Source organism: Physcomitrium patens, chromosome 1 (genome assembly GCF_059467195.1).
Source record: "Physcomitrium patens ecotype Gransden chromosome 1, ASM5946719v1, whole genome shotgun sequence".
Taxonomy (NCBI): Eukaryota; Viridiplantae; Streptophyta; class Bryopsida; order Funariales; family Funariaceae; genus Physcomitrium; species Physcomitrium patens.
In genome coordinates, this window is record NC_143410.1 from 16,210,070 (window position 1) to 16,224,196 (window position 14,127).

The window sequence follows — 14,127 nt, forward strand, 5'->3', positions numbered from 1 at the left end:
GCAGATACCAGAAGCTGGTGCACAAGCGAAGATGGAAGCAAATCTTGTGTTCGAAATAGGGGTTTCGAGGTTTCGTAGTTGCGCGTGATGACAGGAAAGCTTGAGAAAGATATTAGAATTTTGGATGAGTCTGAGATAGGTACAGTGTTTAACTATTTATTTTACTGAACTAAACTTGTTCATTAGAACCCAACTTTGGAAAGTTGTGTGAATGTCGTGTCCTACGAAGATGGTAGTGCCACGTTTCCTTAACATTGGAGATAGTCTCTTCTTTGGAGGAATAATCTTTCGACATGGATTAGTTCAATTAGGCGGTTCTGCCCGCTGGCGTCAAGGTTCCGTGCCATGATTTGAAGTCTACTGGTAGCTGCGACCAGTAGCCCTGCGAATGTACAAAATGGGAATCAAGAGTCAAAGAGAAGCGACTGTGATGTTTGCTCTGGCAGAATTACAGAAACCAACTAATTATGGAAGAGGAACAAATACATTGATTCCGGAAAGCAGGACAGATGTGGTTTCTGAGACATTTCGAAGTCCAAGAATTATTCCAACGGAATGTCACCACAGCCGCAGCCACATTCTGATTCCTGAACATGGTCGTCGGTGTTTCCAGCCTATATTCCCGAATTCCTTTCTTCTCTTGATGTAGTCGTGGCCTTTCGAGGTCTCAAGAGGCAGTATGTTTTTATTGCAAGTGAAACAGATAAGCACTCGAATCCGGCGTAGTGTTTGTGTGTCGGCAATATCCTGGCTTCTCTTAGAAATGGGGTATGATAATCTTCCCATGCGTGTCAGGCTTTCATCCGGGAACACGTCTTGTGAGTGATCCCTCGATGACATGCTACACTTGGCAGGTGGCTCTACGTTTTTAAATTTGTGGTTATAATAATGTGGCTGTGGCCCCCATAGCTGACCTTCCAAGTCCCCGATGTCAGCTATTACGGTCGCCTTACGGTCGACGCGACAGATAGGTCGGTAATCATTCGAAGAATACTCCACGAGACAACGATCGCGACGCTGATGTAGAACAGACGACAGTTGCCTCATCGCGAATACTAGCTGCCCAGTTGCGCGATTACCGCAGTAATGAATGCGCAAGGAGACGATCGTCATCTCTTTTTCCAAATTAAATCACTCTGTGGGCGTTTATTCAAGTCCAATAGGGTAGTCTGTTGCTGAATGGGGATCTCAAGGGCGTTGATCGTCTCGTATCGAGGTCTTTCCATTTTCATGTGAACCTATATTGGCAGTGAGATTGAGCTCTAGAACGAGAGGCACCGACATGTTCATCCCGTGATTCAGAATATTTTTAGAGTCATCAATGTTACCAGGGTTGCTAGGATCCTGATACGACACGAATCCATGGAATCACATGGATTAGTCTTTACTAGGTGCTTGTGCGTCTGTTATTAGGAAGTACTCTGAGTTGGGTGGCAATTATTTCAGATAGTAAAGCTCTTCGCTGGGTTCGAAGAGGACGACTCTTTTCTTTTGGTTACGATTGTCCCACAGTTTGAAGTTATCTACCGATTGGTGTGTCCCGGATGCTGCAAGGGATCCTTGCAAAGATTCTTGGATGGGTCGGGGATTTTGCATCAGGAGTAACTCATGCCCTAGATTTTTCGAGAAAAGCTTGCAATACTGGGATTTGAAGCAACGTTACGTACTGTTAGCGAAGGATCTTTATGGAAGATCACTTGGGTGAAGCAAGCATCAAGATGGCAGTGCACAACGCGCAGCGCAAGCAGAAGAAGAGAGAAGTGTGCGAGAGCATCCTGTCGCAGCTGCAGGACAGCGGAAACGATGCTGCTTCAATTCCTGGATTCGCCGACGAGCTCCAAGCGCACTTTAACAGGCTTCCCACCCGGTGAGTGGAGATTATTCATACCTGCAAGCCTTGCATCCAACCCTAGCTCTAGTACTTCTTACAGCTCTCAAAAGCTCCTCCAGGCATTTCATAAGCTATTTGAATTCGGACCACCGCGCGGATATGTTCGCATTTTGCGCAATAAGAATTCTTTCTATCTGAAAAATGTGACTACGATTTAAACCCTCGCAGTTCTTTTTATTCACAAGGTTTTCCGAAAACCCCTACGAGTTTCACATAAACCCTACAGCAGCTCCAGATCCTGAAGCACTTATTTGAAATTTTTTTGAGCGTTGTGTAGAATGAAACCCCTCATACTCCCCGAGGATTTCTTCTCTTTTACCAAAGTGTTGTAGAAGATGGACAACCTAAATACTAACACTCTGCAATCTTCTTTTTGTAGTACACGATCGCATGTAGAAATAAACGTAGCCCTTCGAGTTGAGTAATTAATTTCCGTGTCGAGATTCATCATTTTCAGTTATGGCATATTTTCTCTGCTGTACCAGAGTATGTCAATGGAGGTTGAAAGATCGCCGGCCTGTATGAGAGCAAGTTCTATAACCGGGTTCTAATGATTTTAGTGCTCTTGGCGTATGTGTGTAGATATGCATTGGATGTGCACATCGACAGGACGGAGGATGTTCTCACTCACAAGCGACTTCTGGAGGAGGCCAAGGTTGTCAGAAATGTTGCCGCGTTCCATGTTCGTTCAGTCGAGGTACATTGGATGCCAATATCACATGTGTTTCGAACTCTTAAGCTATCTGGAAGGTGGTAAATTTTTGGCATTCTGTAATTTTTTAAATTTTCGTACTATGGAGGCATCCGTTACGTCGATCATTTCAACTGAGCGCAGACTTTTGACATCGTTTTAGTCTGTTATTTTTTGCCGCTGTGTACGTTTCTTCTGCAATATAATTGGTGATCTTCAATTTGCTTCTTGCAGATCTTTCCTTCTGAACCTCCGGATAACTCAATTTCTCAAACGGCTCCGAACCAGGCTGTTAACGATCAGTATGTGTTGATGTTATCCTCGTAATCGGCCACTACATATTTTTATTTCAGCATTTGTATGGAATGAGATCGTGCCTTAGAGGTTACGAATTAGCAGTAATCAGTGGCAAGAATGAGCTAATCGTGGCTTTCTATGCTGGACCCTGTTTCTACTTGCCATTCTAGGAGATTGCAACCTCCGGCCTCAGAATTCAATAGTCCTACGTCAGCATTAATTGATAAAGACAAGGATGACAATAGCCATCATTCTCAAAGGTACCATGCTTTGGCTTATTTCCAATCACGAATGCGTATTTTAGCCTGATCTACCTTGATTTTACTTGATTAATATTCGAGGTTGGAGAGGGCTCTCATGCTACGTTGAGAATCGATATCGTGAAATGATACTCTTTAAACTGTTTTTTAGTGAGGGTACTAAGGTGTGAGGTTAGTTAGCTCCGCTGCTCAAACAAGCGGTGTTGGATCCCTACGGAGGGAGCTCTAACATCAACATTGACATTCTGGCAGTTCGACACACTTGACAAACGTGCCAAGGCATGAAGTCACCATCTCATGCATTGATAGACCCAAACTTCTCAGTCAGGTGTGTACTTGAACATGATATTGGGAAACTTCTCATGGCTGAGAACTATGCAGTGTAACAAATAATTCTGGTAAGGATGTAAACAGCAAAACGTGCGAATGAGCTTAAGCTGTACAAGTAGCTATTGTGCAGAACTTGATCATCATTCAAAAGGATGAAGCGTTGGAAAATTGTAACATTAGGAGTGTGATCAAACTTTTGAATTGTGCTGCCAACGCACTGCGTCAAAAAAAATTATGGTTTATGGACTAAGAGCTCGACATGCTTAGGCTCCTTACTCTGCGTCCCAAACAGCAGGGTGCCGTGTGGTCTGTAGGAAAATTTGTTTTGTTATCAGAAGATTAAAAACTGATTTTTGTGATAGGTTCTATGAAGGTGCATCTTGGTTAAAGAATGGTCGGAACCAACATGAACTGTTGAAATGACTTTGTATCCTTTCGTGGTTAGTTGTCAGCGTTGCTCGCAGATGTTGGGTTGAACATTCGTGAGGCACACGTCTTCTCTACCACGGACGGCTATTCTCTTGATGTTTTTGTAGTAGATGGTTGGCCGTCAGAGGTAAAAGGAACACCTTTTCGTTGATCTCTCGGTCCTTCCGAAAAGCTCTTGCATATCTTCGATTATTCCATCACCGACAAAAATAAGCCTAGTATAGTTCGCCTATGATAAATTTCGACCATGGCTGTCTCATTGCAATGATTATATGTAACTATGTGTTTCGATGAGTAATATTGAGTGCAATATTCATTCGACTGAGAACTCTTGCTCTTGTTTTTATGAATCGGAATGTCACTATTGGACAGGGTATTGAAGATCTGAAACGGGCTTTACGTCAGGCTCTCTCAATTTTGGAGGTCTGCTAATGTGTTCTTTTGCCAATTTCTTCATATGTTATGCCTTAATGACCTTGCGGATGATCTGAATTAATCGGAAGTATAGTGAAAATACTTTTTTTTTAGAAATACTTGATGTGTCTGGTAGTAGATTGGTGTAATATCCAGGTCGAAATTTCTTTAATAACTGGAATTGTGGCTCTTCTTAGGATCTTAATAGTTGCTTTGCATTAGAGTCCCAGTTCATTATCTTAAGTAAATTAGTTTAAGTTGCGTAGCTACCTCTGAAAAAGAGATACGAAGGCATCTGAGATTGCGTATGCATGGTCGTTTACACGCCTCGGGATATGATGGAAGTTTGATGATTAACCTGATAGGTACGCTCTAACTTTCTTATGGAGGTCTGAATTGCCATTTTGATGTCTCTTGATGTTCAGCCTGCTGCACTGACTAGCCCGAAGCCAGTTCCTGAACATGTGCCTCGTCAAAACCTTCCGAAGTGTGAGTTGAAGCCAGAAGCGGTTCCGTTATTCAGTGGCACAGATGATTGGGAAATTGATAGTAGCCAGTTGAAGTTCATTCGAAAGGTGTCAACTGGGTCCTCTGGAGACCTGTAAGTAATTCTTGGCATTCGACTTTTTGAAAATGGGAGGAACTTAGGCGACAATGCAAGGTAGAAATAAAGGACGGATGTGTATTCATGTGTATCTGGGTTCTTTGACATTTCGTTCACGTACTTTCGAAATTGATAGGTTGACTAATATCTTGAATTGTCAAACGATCTCTCACTAATCTTTCAAGTCATGTTTCAGAGCTGACGTAAATCATCTTATATGCAGATACCAAGGTAGTTATTGTGGACAGGATGTAGCGGTCAAAGTTCTTTATCCAGAGAGGATGAACGAAAGCATGAAACTAGAGTTTCAACAAGAAGTGTTTATCATGCGGTAATGTGTCACACTTCCAAGTTTCAGTAGTTCAACTGTAACATCACATGCCATGTAGATCTTTGTTTGTATTATTTCTTTTTTCGTTTTTTAAACCTTACATGTAGGAGAAGCCTCTTGAGATATCCACCTTTGCTTATGAACATGTCGACCTACAGTGAAATTTGAACTTGTACAGGAAGGTCAGGCACAAGAACATAGTGCAATTCATTGGCGCTTGCACAAAACCTCCCAATCTATGCATCGTCACAGGTACATGTTTTGGATTATCGCGCGTTCCTATGACGCATACTCATGTTTGATGCCAAAGATACCGAATGCTATCCATGCTCAGAATCTGCTACCCTCTCGTCTATTCTTTGTTTGTGCAATGCTGCAGCTCAAGGGTTGTTAGTAAAATTTATCTTGCACACAGAGTACATGTCAGGTGGAAGTGTTTACGACTATTTGCACCAGCAGAAGGCAGTTCTGAGGATACCAATGCTACTGCGAGTGGCTATTGATGTCTCCAAGGCCATGAACTACCTACATCAAAATAAAATCATACATCGTGATCTAAAAGCAGCAAACCTCCTCATGGACGAGAACGAGGTCCGTAACCGATTAAAAAGTCTTATAGACATATTCGATGCATCGTTCTAGAGCATTGTGTCATTTGAAGTAATGTTCTTTTCGTATCCTGCTTCCTGGCTGCATTGTGACAAAGCCACTAGCATTGGGAGTGTTACAGATTGTGTGGATTGACAGGTGGTGAAGGTGGCCGATTTTGGTGTAGCCAGAGTGCAAGCCCAGTCGGGCATCATGACAGCAGAGACCGGCACGTATCGGTGGATGGCTCCTGAGGTATGGCTTTTATAGCCACTTCTTACTATAACTTAAGAATCTTAAATTTTCTGTTTTAAAGCACTTAGGGAATGAGATCATGTGTAGTTTATGACTAGGCATGAAGCTGTGCAGGTTATCGAGCACAAGCCGTATGATTGCAAGGCAGATGTTTTCAGCTTCGGCATAGTGCTTTGGGAGCTACTAACAGGACAGGTAACAGATTTTGTTAGTCCGGATGACACAATTAAAAAACTCATATTGTTCCTTGTCCAGTTGGCTCTTTTCAAACTTCGTTGGTTCTGTTGACAAACACAGTTAAAGCACTTGTAGATCTGAAATTAAGAGCAATCTAGAAATTGCGAAGGGAGTGGGTAGTCTATGTGGATAAATTAGCTTTATACGTCACGCTACGATTCGTATGAAGAAAAGTATAATATTGTCTTGTTTTAAAAGTTGATGCTGTTACAACTTATTTTGTTTTGTACATGATAGCACTCAACTCTCAGTACCTGGAGTCTGGTCCAGGTTCCTTATGCAGATCTTACTCCTCTTCAAGCTGCAGTTGGCGTTGTTCAGAAGGTACTAAATATTTAAACTTTCCAACGCGCACAAGTTGGTCCCGCAATTACCACTTTTGCACGTCCTTGATTTTGTAATGGACAATCGTATTCTAATTGTGTCCCTTTTGAGCACTTCCATTTCAAGATTTTGCTTTTAAATTTTGAGTAATACTTAGATCTTACTCGAAAATATGGATTCGTGCAGGGTTTGAGGCCAACCGTCCCTGAGAAAACCAATCCGAAACTGAGTGAGTTGCTTCATAGTAGTTGGAAAACAGACCCAGCTGAACGGCCTAGTTTCTCAGAAATAACGGGTCAGCTTGAGGAAATTTTGAAACAGGTATGCACGTGCTAGATAGTCTTACTGAAAGTTTGAGACATGCGACACTTTCTGCATTCAATGTAATTTGCTCTCTGTTTGGCCTTATGTTCACTATTGTAATCCCAACTAATATAATGTTAGCAATGGAGTTGGTATACTTAGAAATGCCGAAGTGCACTGCATTTCAAGTGTACCAAGATCTTAGAACCAGTACAACACTGGTCTCAACTCATCCTTCGCGTCTATCAGCAATCTACTCTAGTGGTTGTCTGGCATGGTCATTTCACTTTTAATCATTTTTTCTCTCGTCTTCAACAGGTGAATGAAGATGTTGCAGGAGATGCAGCCACCAGACGTAAGGACAAAAAGATGGCAGGTTCATTTTCAACATGGAAGCACTCACCAACTCAATAAGTCAAGGTTGTTCTAGTGCTTTGGACTTAATAGCGTCTTAATGGTCTCTACACGGTTTATCGGTTGTGTAGTTCATGGGTTTGATGTCCTGGACGTGATTTAAAGGTATGTTGCCGAAGTATGTCATCCCTCGTATGCCTGCTTACGAAATAGTTATAAGGGATTCTTGATCAATATGAGCCTTCAATTTCTTACAGTGCCGTAGCATGAAAGACGAATCCGGTTGTTTGATACTGGAAATCGAAATGCAGTAAGCCGATTGCCAAGATGATGCTCTCTTGCTAGAAATGTAAACAAGAATTCATTGCACCAATAGTGGCACTGATACCAACTTGTGATAGTAGTACACTGTTCACAGTCAAAATCTCTGTAGCAAATCCGGGATTTGGAGACCCTCATAAGAATTACTTCATCACTCTGGATTACCCCAGCTTGAATACTTGTGAGCACTGCATCGAATCAAAACATTGAACACTAAATTGAATTCAGCAAATTCTTGGATGCTTACTGACATCGTTCAATTTGTGTACTTGTGTACAGAACAATCAACTGAGGTTCATTTTAACGGTCCAGCGTACCCACTAGCAGAGAAAAAAACTCATGGCGTGTAAACAAGCCAGAACAAGTGATCTCTTTTGCAACTATAACTTGTGGTCTCGAACAAGTGCTCTAAAACAAATGTGGAAGGATCTACTCAGGTAGTATGGGATGGCGTATTAGTGTCAACTAACCACGTTAGGCTCTCTCAGCACTTTCAACAGAGAATACAAAATTTGTCATAATAGTTTCAACTAAGTTCGAAAATTCTTTTAAAGACCGTCTGCAGAACCGCATAATACACTCTTGGGAATAACACGTGCGATTGCCTTGTATGTGATATGTCTAGCAGTGTGATCCACCTCACGCTCTACTGCATGCTAGAATGCCTAAGTATGCACATGGGCTGATTTTCCTTCATTTGCACTTGAAAATTGTATTCCTATTTGTGAGATGAATGAATTTTTCTCATTAAGATATAAAAATATGGCAACCCGTTGAATCTACCCTCTACAAGTAGCACACACAAAAAAAAAAAAAAAAAAAAAAAAAAACGAAATGAAACGAAAAATCAAAAACAAACAAACAAACAGACAAACAAAAAAAAAAAAAAAAAAAAAAAAAAAAATCTTAATCCTAATCTTCTTAGATTAATCTCTTTAAATGTGTAATGACCATGTTTTATGGCACAAGTGAGCAAGGAGGGGTAGATGATATTGGAAGAAGAAGTGTCTAATGAAATAACAAGAAGAATCAAAGAAACCAATTCAAATAATATGAAATAATAAAATACTTAACTTATTACCATTATGGATGTACACGGTATAAGTACACAAGTTGAGATCTAGAAGTATAGGATTTCAACATAATAGTTTGACATGTATCCATCCATAGACTTTATTCAATGGATGGATGTAAGTTTGATAATAAATGATATTATGTTTCTAATACTCCTTTTTGCTATAAGCTTCATATCAATGGTGGATATAGTAGTGTTAGAAGTAATATGGAATTTTTATCATGGTGAGTAATTGAAGCCTCTACATTGTCTATTTTGGTCAATTCAAAAAAAGACGTAGGAAAGATGTAGGTCAGTGAAAAGACAAAGTGGGAATTTTTTTTGAATTTGTCACTTTGTTGAGAAGGAAATAATGATGGGTAGAACCAATTTTGTAAGAATGCTGTCATGTTTGCAAGGAAGGGTCACATTGAAGAGAAAAAGAGGAGAAGTAAATTTTACAAGTATGTTATTGTATATGTTGGAAAAAGTTAGTTTGACAAGAAGAAAAATGAATTAATTATATGATAGAGTATAATATATGAAAGGTGAAGTTTTGATCATACTTTGGGTTTGGAAGAGTGTGGTTGTAGATGACTTGAATATAGATGGAGTTGTGTGAAATTTGTATTATCATAGCCTCTTTCTTGTTGAATAGTTTGTTTTCAAATGTCTTTGAATATTCATATTGCAAATTGTTTTATTGGATGTTGTGGTCTTGATTGATGAGTGCCATCATTTGTTATATAAGAGCAATAGGTTGATAATATAAATGATCTTATATGTCCAAATTGGTTATGTGAGGGTTGTGAAAAAGAAATTGTTGATGTAGATTCTTGTGATGTTATTTTATTAGGATTATATTTGATTTTGTGTTGTGACTATTTGCAAGATGTTGACATAGGAAACTTGAGGTTGATAGGATATTATAGTATTAATATTGTCTCTATGTTGGAATATGAAGAGGTAGCAAGTAGGATTTTTCTAAGTTCATAAGCCTCTATAAATAATAGTTCCTATAGGAACAATTTTTGAGTGGAAGAAGAAGATGAAGATGAAGAATTGACAAAGAAAGTTGAAAAAGCAGTAAGAGTGTTTGTAACAAAGAGGTAGATATTGTTGGAGGTGATAAAAGAGTCAAAAAAAGCAATAAGATTCTATTTATTGTATCAAAGGTATCAATAACAAATTTAGTGATTCCTAGCTTAATGCGAGGACTTGAAGTTGGTGATGAGGTTTTGAGGTTATTGCGCCTATTACAAGTAGTATGTAAAGATTGTAAGAAAAGATTGGATAAAAAAGATGATAATAATGTAACTGAAGAAAGAAGGCTTGATAAAACAATAGTGGCTACTTACAAAAGAGATGCATTAATTGAACTTTTTTTTATTTTGGCTACAAGTAGATGCAAACCATATAGCAAAAGATGATGATTTTAGAAATTGTCTAAAGAATTAGAGGTGATAAGTGAAACAATACAGATTTTGAGTTTTAAAATGTAGAATTTCAAAGTAAGACATAAGATTTAGATTCTTTCTAAGTTTTTTAAACAAGCTTTTTTTCAAAGCTTTTGTAAAAATATCAGAACTTAATCTAATGAAAGAACATACTTGAGTATAATTTTGCAACTCTGCATTTTTTCTTGTATAAAATGGTGATGCATATTATTATGTTTTATTCTAGGATTAATGTTGAGATTCATTGCTATGCAAATGTCATCTTCATTATCACAGTAAATAGAAACAAATCTTGTGATTTGAAGACCAAAGTCTTAGAAAACTTAGCCAACCAAATAGCTTCTTTAGAAGTTACATATGATTTCATATATTCAACTTCAAAAGAATTCATGGCCACTATTAATTACTTCTCCAAGAACAAAGTAATGATGTTAGAGCCAAGCATGAAAGTGAAGCCTATTGTAAAGCATCCATTGATCATATATTTAATCTAGTTTATATCAATAAATCTAATTATATTAATATTTGATTTTGATAAATAGAAAATATTATAATTTGAAATATGCTTGATATATCTAACTATTCTATAAGCTACTATTAAGTGAGATTGTCAAGGATAAAAAAAAATCTTAAACAAATACTGATAGCTTTAGAAATGTTGAATTAAGTATAAGTGAGATGATTTAATTTTTTCACTATAGATTTGTAGTATGTAAGATTACAAGATTTAGCATTCATGTTGACTATGAGTTTCAGCCATACTTGCATTGGTATTGTAGTAAGAGTATATTTTTTTATACCAAAGAATTCTAAGACTTAGAGCACATATCTATATTGAGTCATAAAGATATTTCTAAGTAATTTTATATACTCTATTTTGTGGTAAACTATCATATCTCCTTTACTTAATTCTTGTGAGTTCTCAATTATACTTTAAACTTTAAAAAAAAATTATTTTTTTATTTTATAATAATTAAGCATGTTAGATTAAGATTTATATAATAGAATTTAGTTTTATAGAATTTTTAGGATTGTAAACTTTGATGGTATAAATCAAAGTCTAATTCCTTGAACTAAGCTAATTAGGACCAAAGTAATGAGAGTTAGAAAATTAGAGGAGTAATTTAGTTAGTTTTAATAATTTAGAGGTCATTCATTATTACTATGATGGGTTGACTAAGAGCCTATGAATTCACCTACAATCATCTCATATGATTTAGAGTGAATTAGAATTATTATTTTTTAAAAGATATAATGAAGTTTAGTAATGATAGTTTTAAAGATTTTTTCTAAATTCAACAAATCAAAGTTGCAAAGTGGTTCTTTTAATTAATGGGAGTTGTTCAAATGCAATGGCAATATCGGATTCACTCCATGGAGTGAAGAAAACAAGATCAGCACCCTCTCTTTCAAAATACAAGTGGAGCAATGAAATTTTCATTTTTGTAGAATTTTACAAGAATTGCCAAAATCCTTATAAGTAAAATTTTTTATAAAAATTACAAATGAGCATGGATTGAGGCATATAAATAGTTGATATTAGCATAAAAAGGTGTTTTGAATATAATGGTGAAGTTAGATTTATCAAAAAATCTTTTTTGACTACTTACAAGAGCCATCAGCCTTGGTAACGAAAATAGCTTTTGGATGAATAAAGGTTGTAGATCTACATTAGAGATCTTTAAAATCAAGGATAGAGGTGTGGCCACTCTTCTACAAGCCACCACTCAATTGTATAAGAATGGCTTGGTTTCCCAAGCCCTCTTTCTCTCTCCTCTTTGATGAAGGATAAAGCCATGCCAAATTTTGGCATTAAATCCTAATTTTAATATTAATTTTGAATTTAAATCTCACTATAAATTTTGTGGGTGTGTACATGGATCTTGAATTGTGAATGATGGTTTTTGGATTTTAAAACATACTTCATTAAGATAGATAGCTCTCTTAGCCTCCCAAATACTCCAAGGGTTTTAAGAGCCTCAGATTTCCTTCAATTAGTCATTCATTTTTTTTAATTTCAATGGAAATTTATTTGTGGTTGTAGCTTTTGGTGTTAGATTTTCAATAAATTAAGGCTTGATTGATTTGGAGTAAAGACAAATTTTTGGAAGTAAGTGCATCTTCAGGTTGAGTTTGAAGATAAATTAAATTTTTGATGAATTTTTAAGTGGAGGAAGATTGCTTGCCACGGTAATCTTGTTCACTCAACTTTGAAGGAGCATTTCTCATGGTTTAAGTACTGTATTGAATTAAAAATCATTATAGCAAGAGAGCCTTTAAGTTAATCTTGCAACAAACTAAAAATCATTCATTTTGGAACTAATCACGATTTTTGGCAAACTTTGGAGAAAAAGGGGATTTGTTGCTCTCAATTCTTGGACATTATCAAGGTATCTTTGCCTTTATCTTGCTTTAATTTTATTTTTACTTTTATTCTTTTAATATACTTATAACTTTCATATTTCACTTTTATCTTTTAATTTTAATATTTAACTTTTAATCTTCAATTTCTAATTTTTTTATTTTTATTTTATTTTATTTTTAATTTAATCTTTAAGATTTTACTTTTATTATAGATTAATCTTAATAAATTAATCAATTATTTTTACTATCAATTATTTAAGGAATAATAATTTATGAGTTTCAATTAATTAATTAATTAATTACTCTAATTAATAAAAAAAATATAATCACATAAAATTTAGTAGTTAAATAAGGACCATATAATTGATTCTAAATAAATCATTGAGATTTAAGTAGAGATCATGCAAATAGCCTTAAAAGACCGTAATAAATTTTATTAAATTTTTTTATTAATATTAATAACCATTGTTTAGAAGGCTTAAAGTTAATTGAATTGTAAATACTAAGATTTAAATTAACTTAGCCATTACACAATTAGAAGTTCTTTCATTCCACTTTCTAAACCTGTTGTGTGGCATCAATTTCATGGACTGGTAAAATATGAGCTCAAAATTCCAAAATTTCAAAGTTGGATATTAATTGTTATATAAATCAATTTAAAAAAAAAAAAAAAAAAAAAAAAAAAAAACTGCCACTGAACAATAGGTCATCTATATATATGATAAGTAATAAAAAAAATTTATGTACTTAATAACATAGATATTATAATTGCCTTATCTCTTAGAAAAACCTTGTTTTTTGAAGAAAGAATTGATTATGCCATATTAGACTTTAGAAATTTATTTGATGCCATAAAAAGCTTTATGGAATCTAAAAATAAATTATTCTTGTCTTCTTTTAATAAAACCTTGTGGTTATGTGATATATACCTCTTCTTTCAAGTCACCATGGAAAAACATAGTATTAGCATCTATGTGGTAAAGTTTCTTATTCTTTTGTATTTTTAATACTATCATCATTTTTATTGTTCCTCATTTTACAACTAAAGAAAAAGTTCTTTTATAGTCTATTCCAACTTGTTGTTCAAAATCATGAGCAAATAATCTTATATATATTTTTTTGTAGTATACCATCAAGTTTAACTTGACTTTGAACATCCATTTAATAAAAATGGATTGCTTGTTAGATGAGACTGTAATAAAAAGTTTTTATATTATAGATAGGTTGCATTTTATTTTTGATTGAAGTACTCCAACCCTTATCTTTGATAGCTTTAAGATAAGAAGAAGACTTCATATTTGATAGATTAATGAAGTTGCAAAAGTTAACTTGCATCCATTTTGGTGGTTTGGCAACTTGTTTACTAGCACAAATCACTAAAAAAGAGATAATAATGTTGATAGATGAGTATTTTAGTCTGAATTGGTCTTCTATTTCATCATTAAGATATTCGATAGTTATATCTGGTCTAGTAGATGGGAGGTCATTACTATTGTAAGTAAGCCAAGTATCAATGTTCTTAAATTCCATGTAATAAGATATAAAATTTAATATTAGAAATAACATAGAAATGTCTTTAAAGAGAGATAGGAGGCCCCAATTGAATATTAGAAGGACTAGTGA

At 35.7% G+C, this 14,127-nt stretch overlaps 1 protein-coding gene across 5 annotated transcripts; it reads left to right on the plus strand.

Moving 5' to 3' along the window:
* Positions 1–725: 725 nt before the first annotated feature.
* On the plus strand, positions 726–8,240 carry LOC112290957 (serine/threonine-protein kinase STY46). Of its 5 annotated transcripts, none has more exons than XM_090251289.1 (17): positions 726–1,867; positions 2,474–2,588; positions 2,817–2,884; positions 3,050–3,139; positions 3,392–3,467; positions 3,915–4,025; positions 4,271–4,321; positions 4,738–4,913; positions 5,140–5,247; positions 5,426–5,499; positions 5,663–5,838; positions 5,995–6,090; positions 6,205–6,285; positions 6,598–6,651; positions 6,838–6,972; positions 7,273–7,374; positions 7,909–8,240. In XM_090251289.1, exons 1-16 carry the CDS (start codon positions 1,686–1,688, stop codon positions 7,366–7,368), a joined length of 1,689 nt encoding a protein of 562 aa, XP_090107415.1. In that variant the 5' UTR covers positions 726–1,685; the 3' UTR covers positions 7,369–7,374; positions 7,909–8,240. The 5 variants fall into 5 exon arrangements, with proteins under 5 accessions (XP_090107415.1, XP_024393616.1, XP_073390975.1 ...); XM_024537848.3 differs by having other exon boundaries at positions 733–1,867; positions 6,565–6,651; XM_073534874.2 differs by having other exon boundaries at positions 733–1,867; positions 6,565–6,651; positions 7,273–7,330.
* Positions 8,241–14,127: the final 5,887 nt, after the last annotated feature.

Bases quoted from the DNA above. Each gene is read 5' to 3' on its own strand.
- LOC112290957 (XM_073534874.2), top strand. From the start codon at position 1,686: ATGGAAGATCACTTGGGTGAAGCAAGCATCAAGATGGCAGTGCACAAC. The intron at 3,140-3,391 runs GTACCATGCTTT...ACATTCTGGCAG, and splicing joins AATAGCCATCATTCTCAAAG to TTCGACACACTTGACAAACG. The intron at 3,468-3,914 runs GTGTGTACTTGA...TTTCGTGGTTAG, and splicing joins GACCCAAACTTCTCAGTCAG to TTGTCAGCGTTGCTCGCAGA.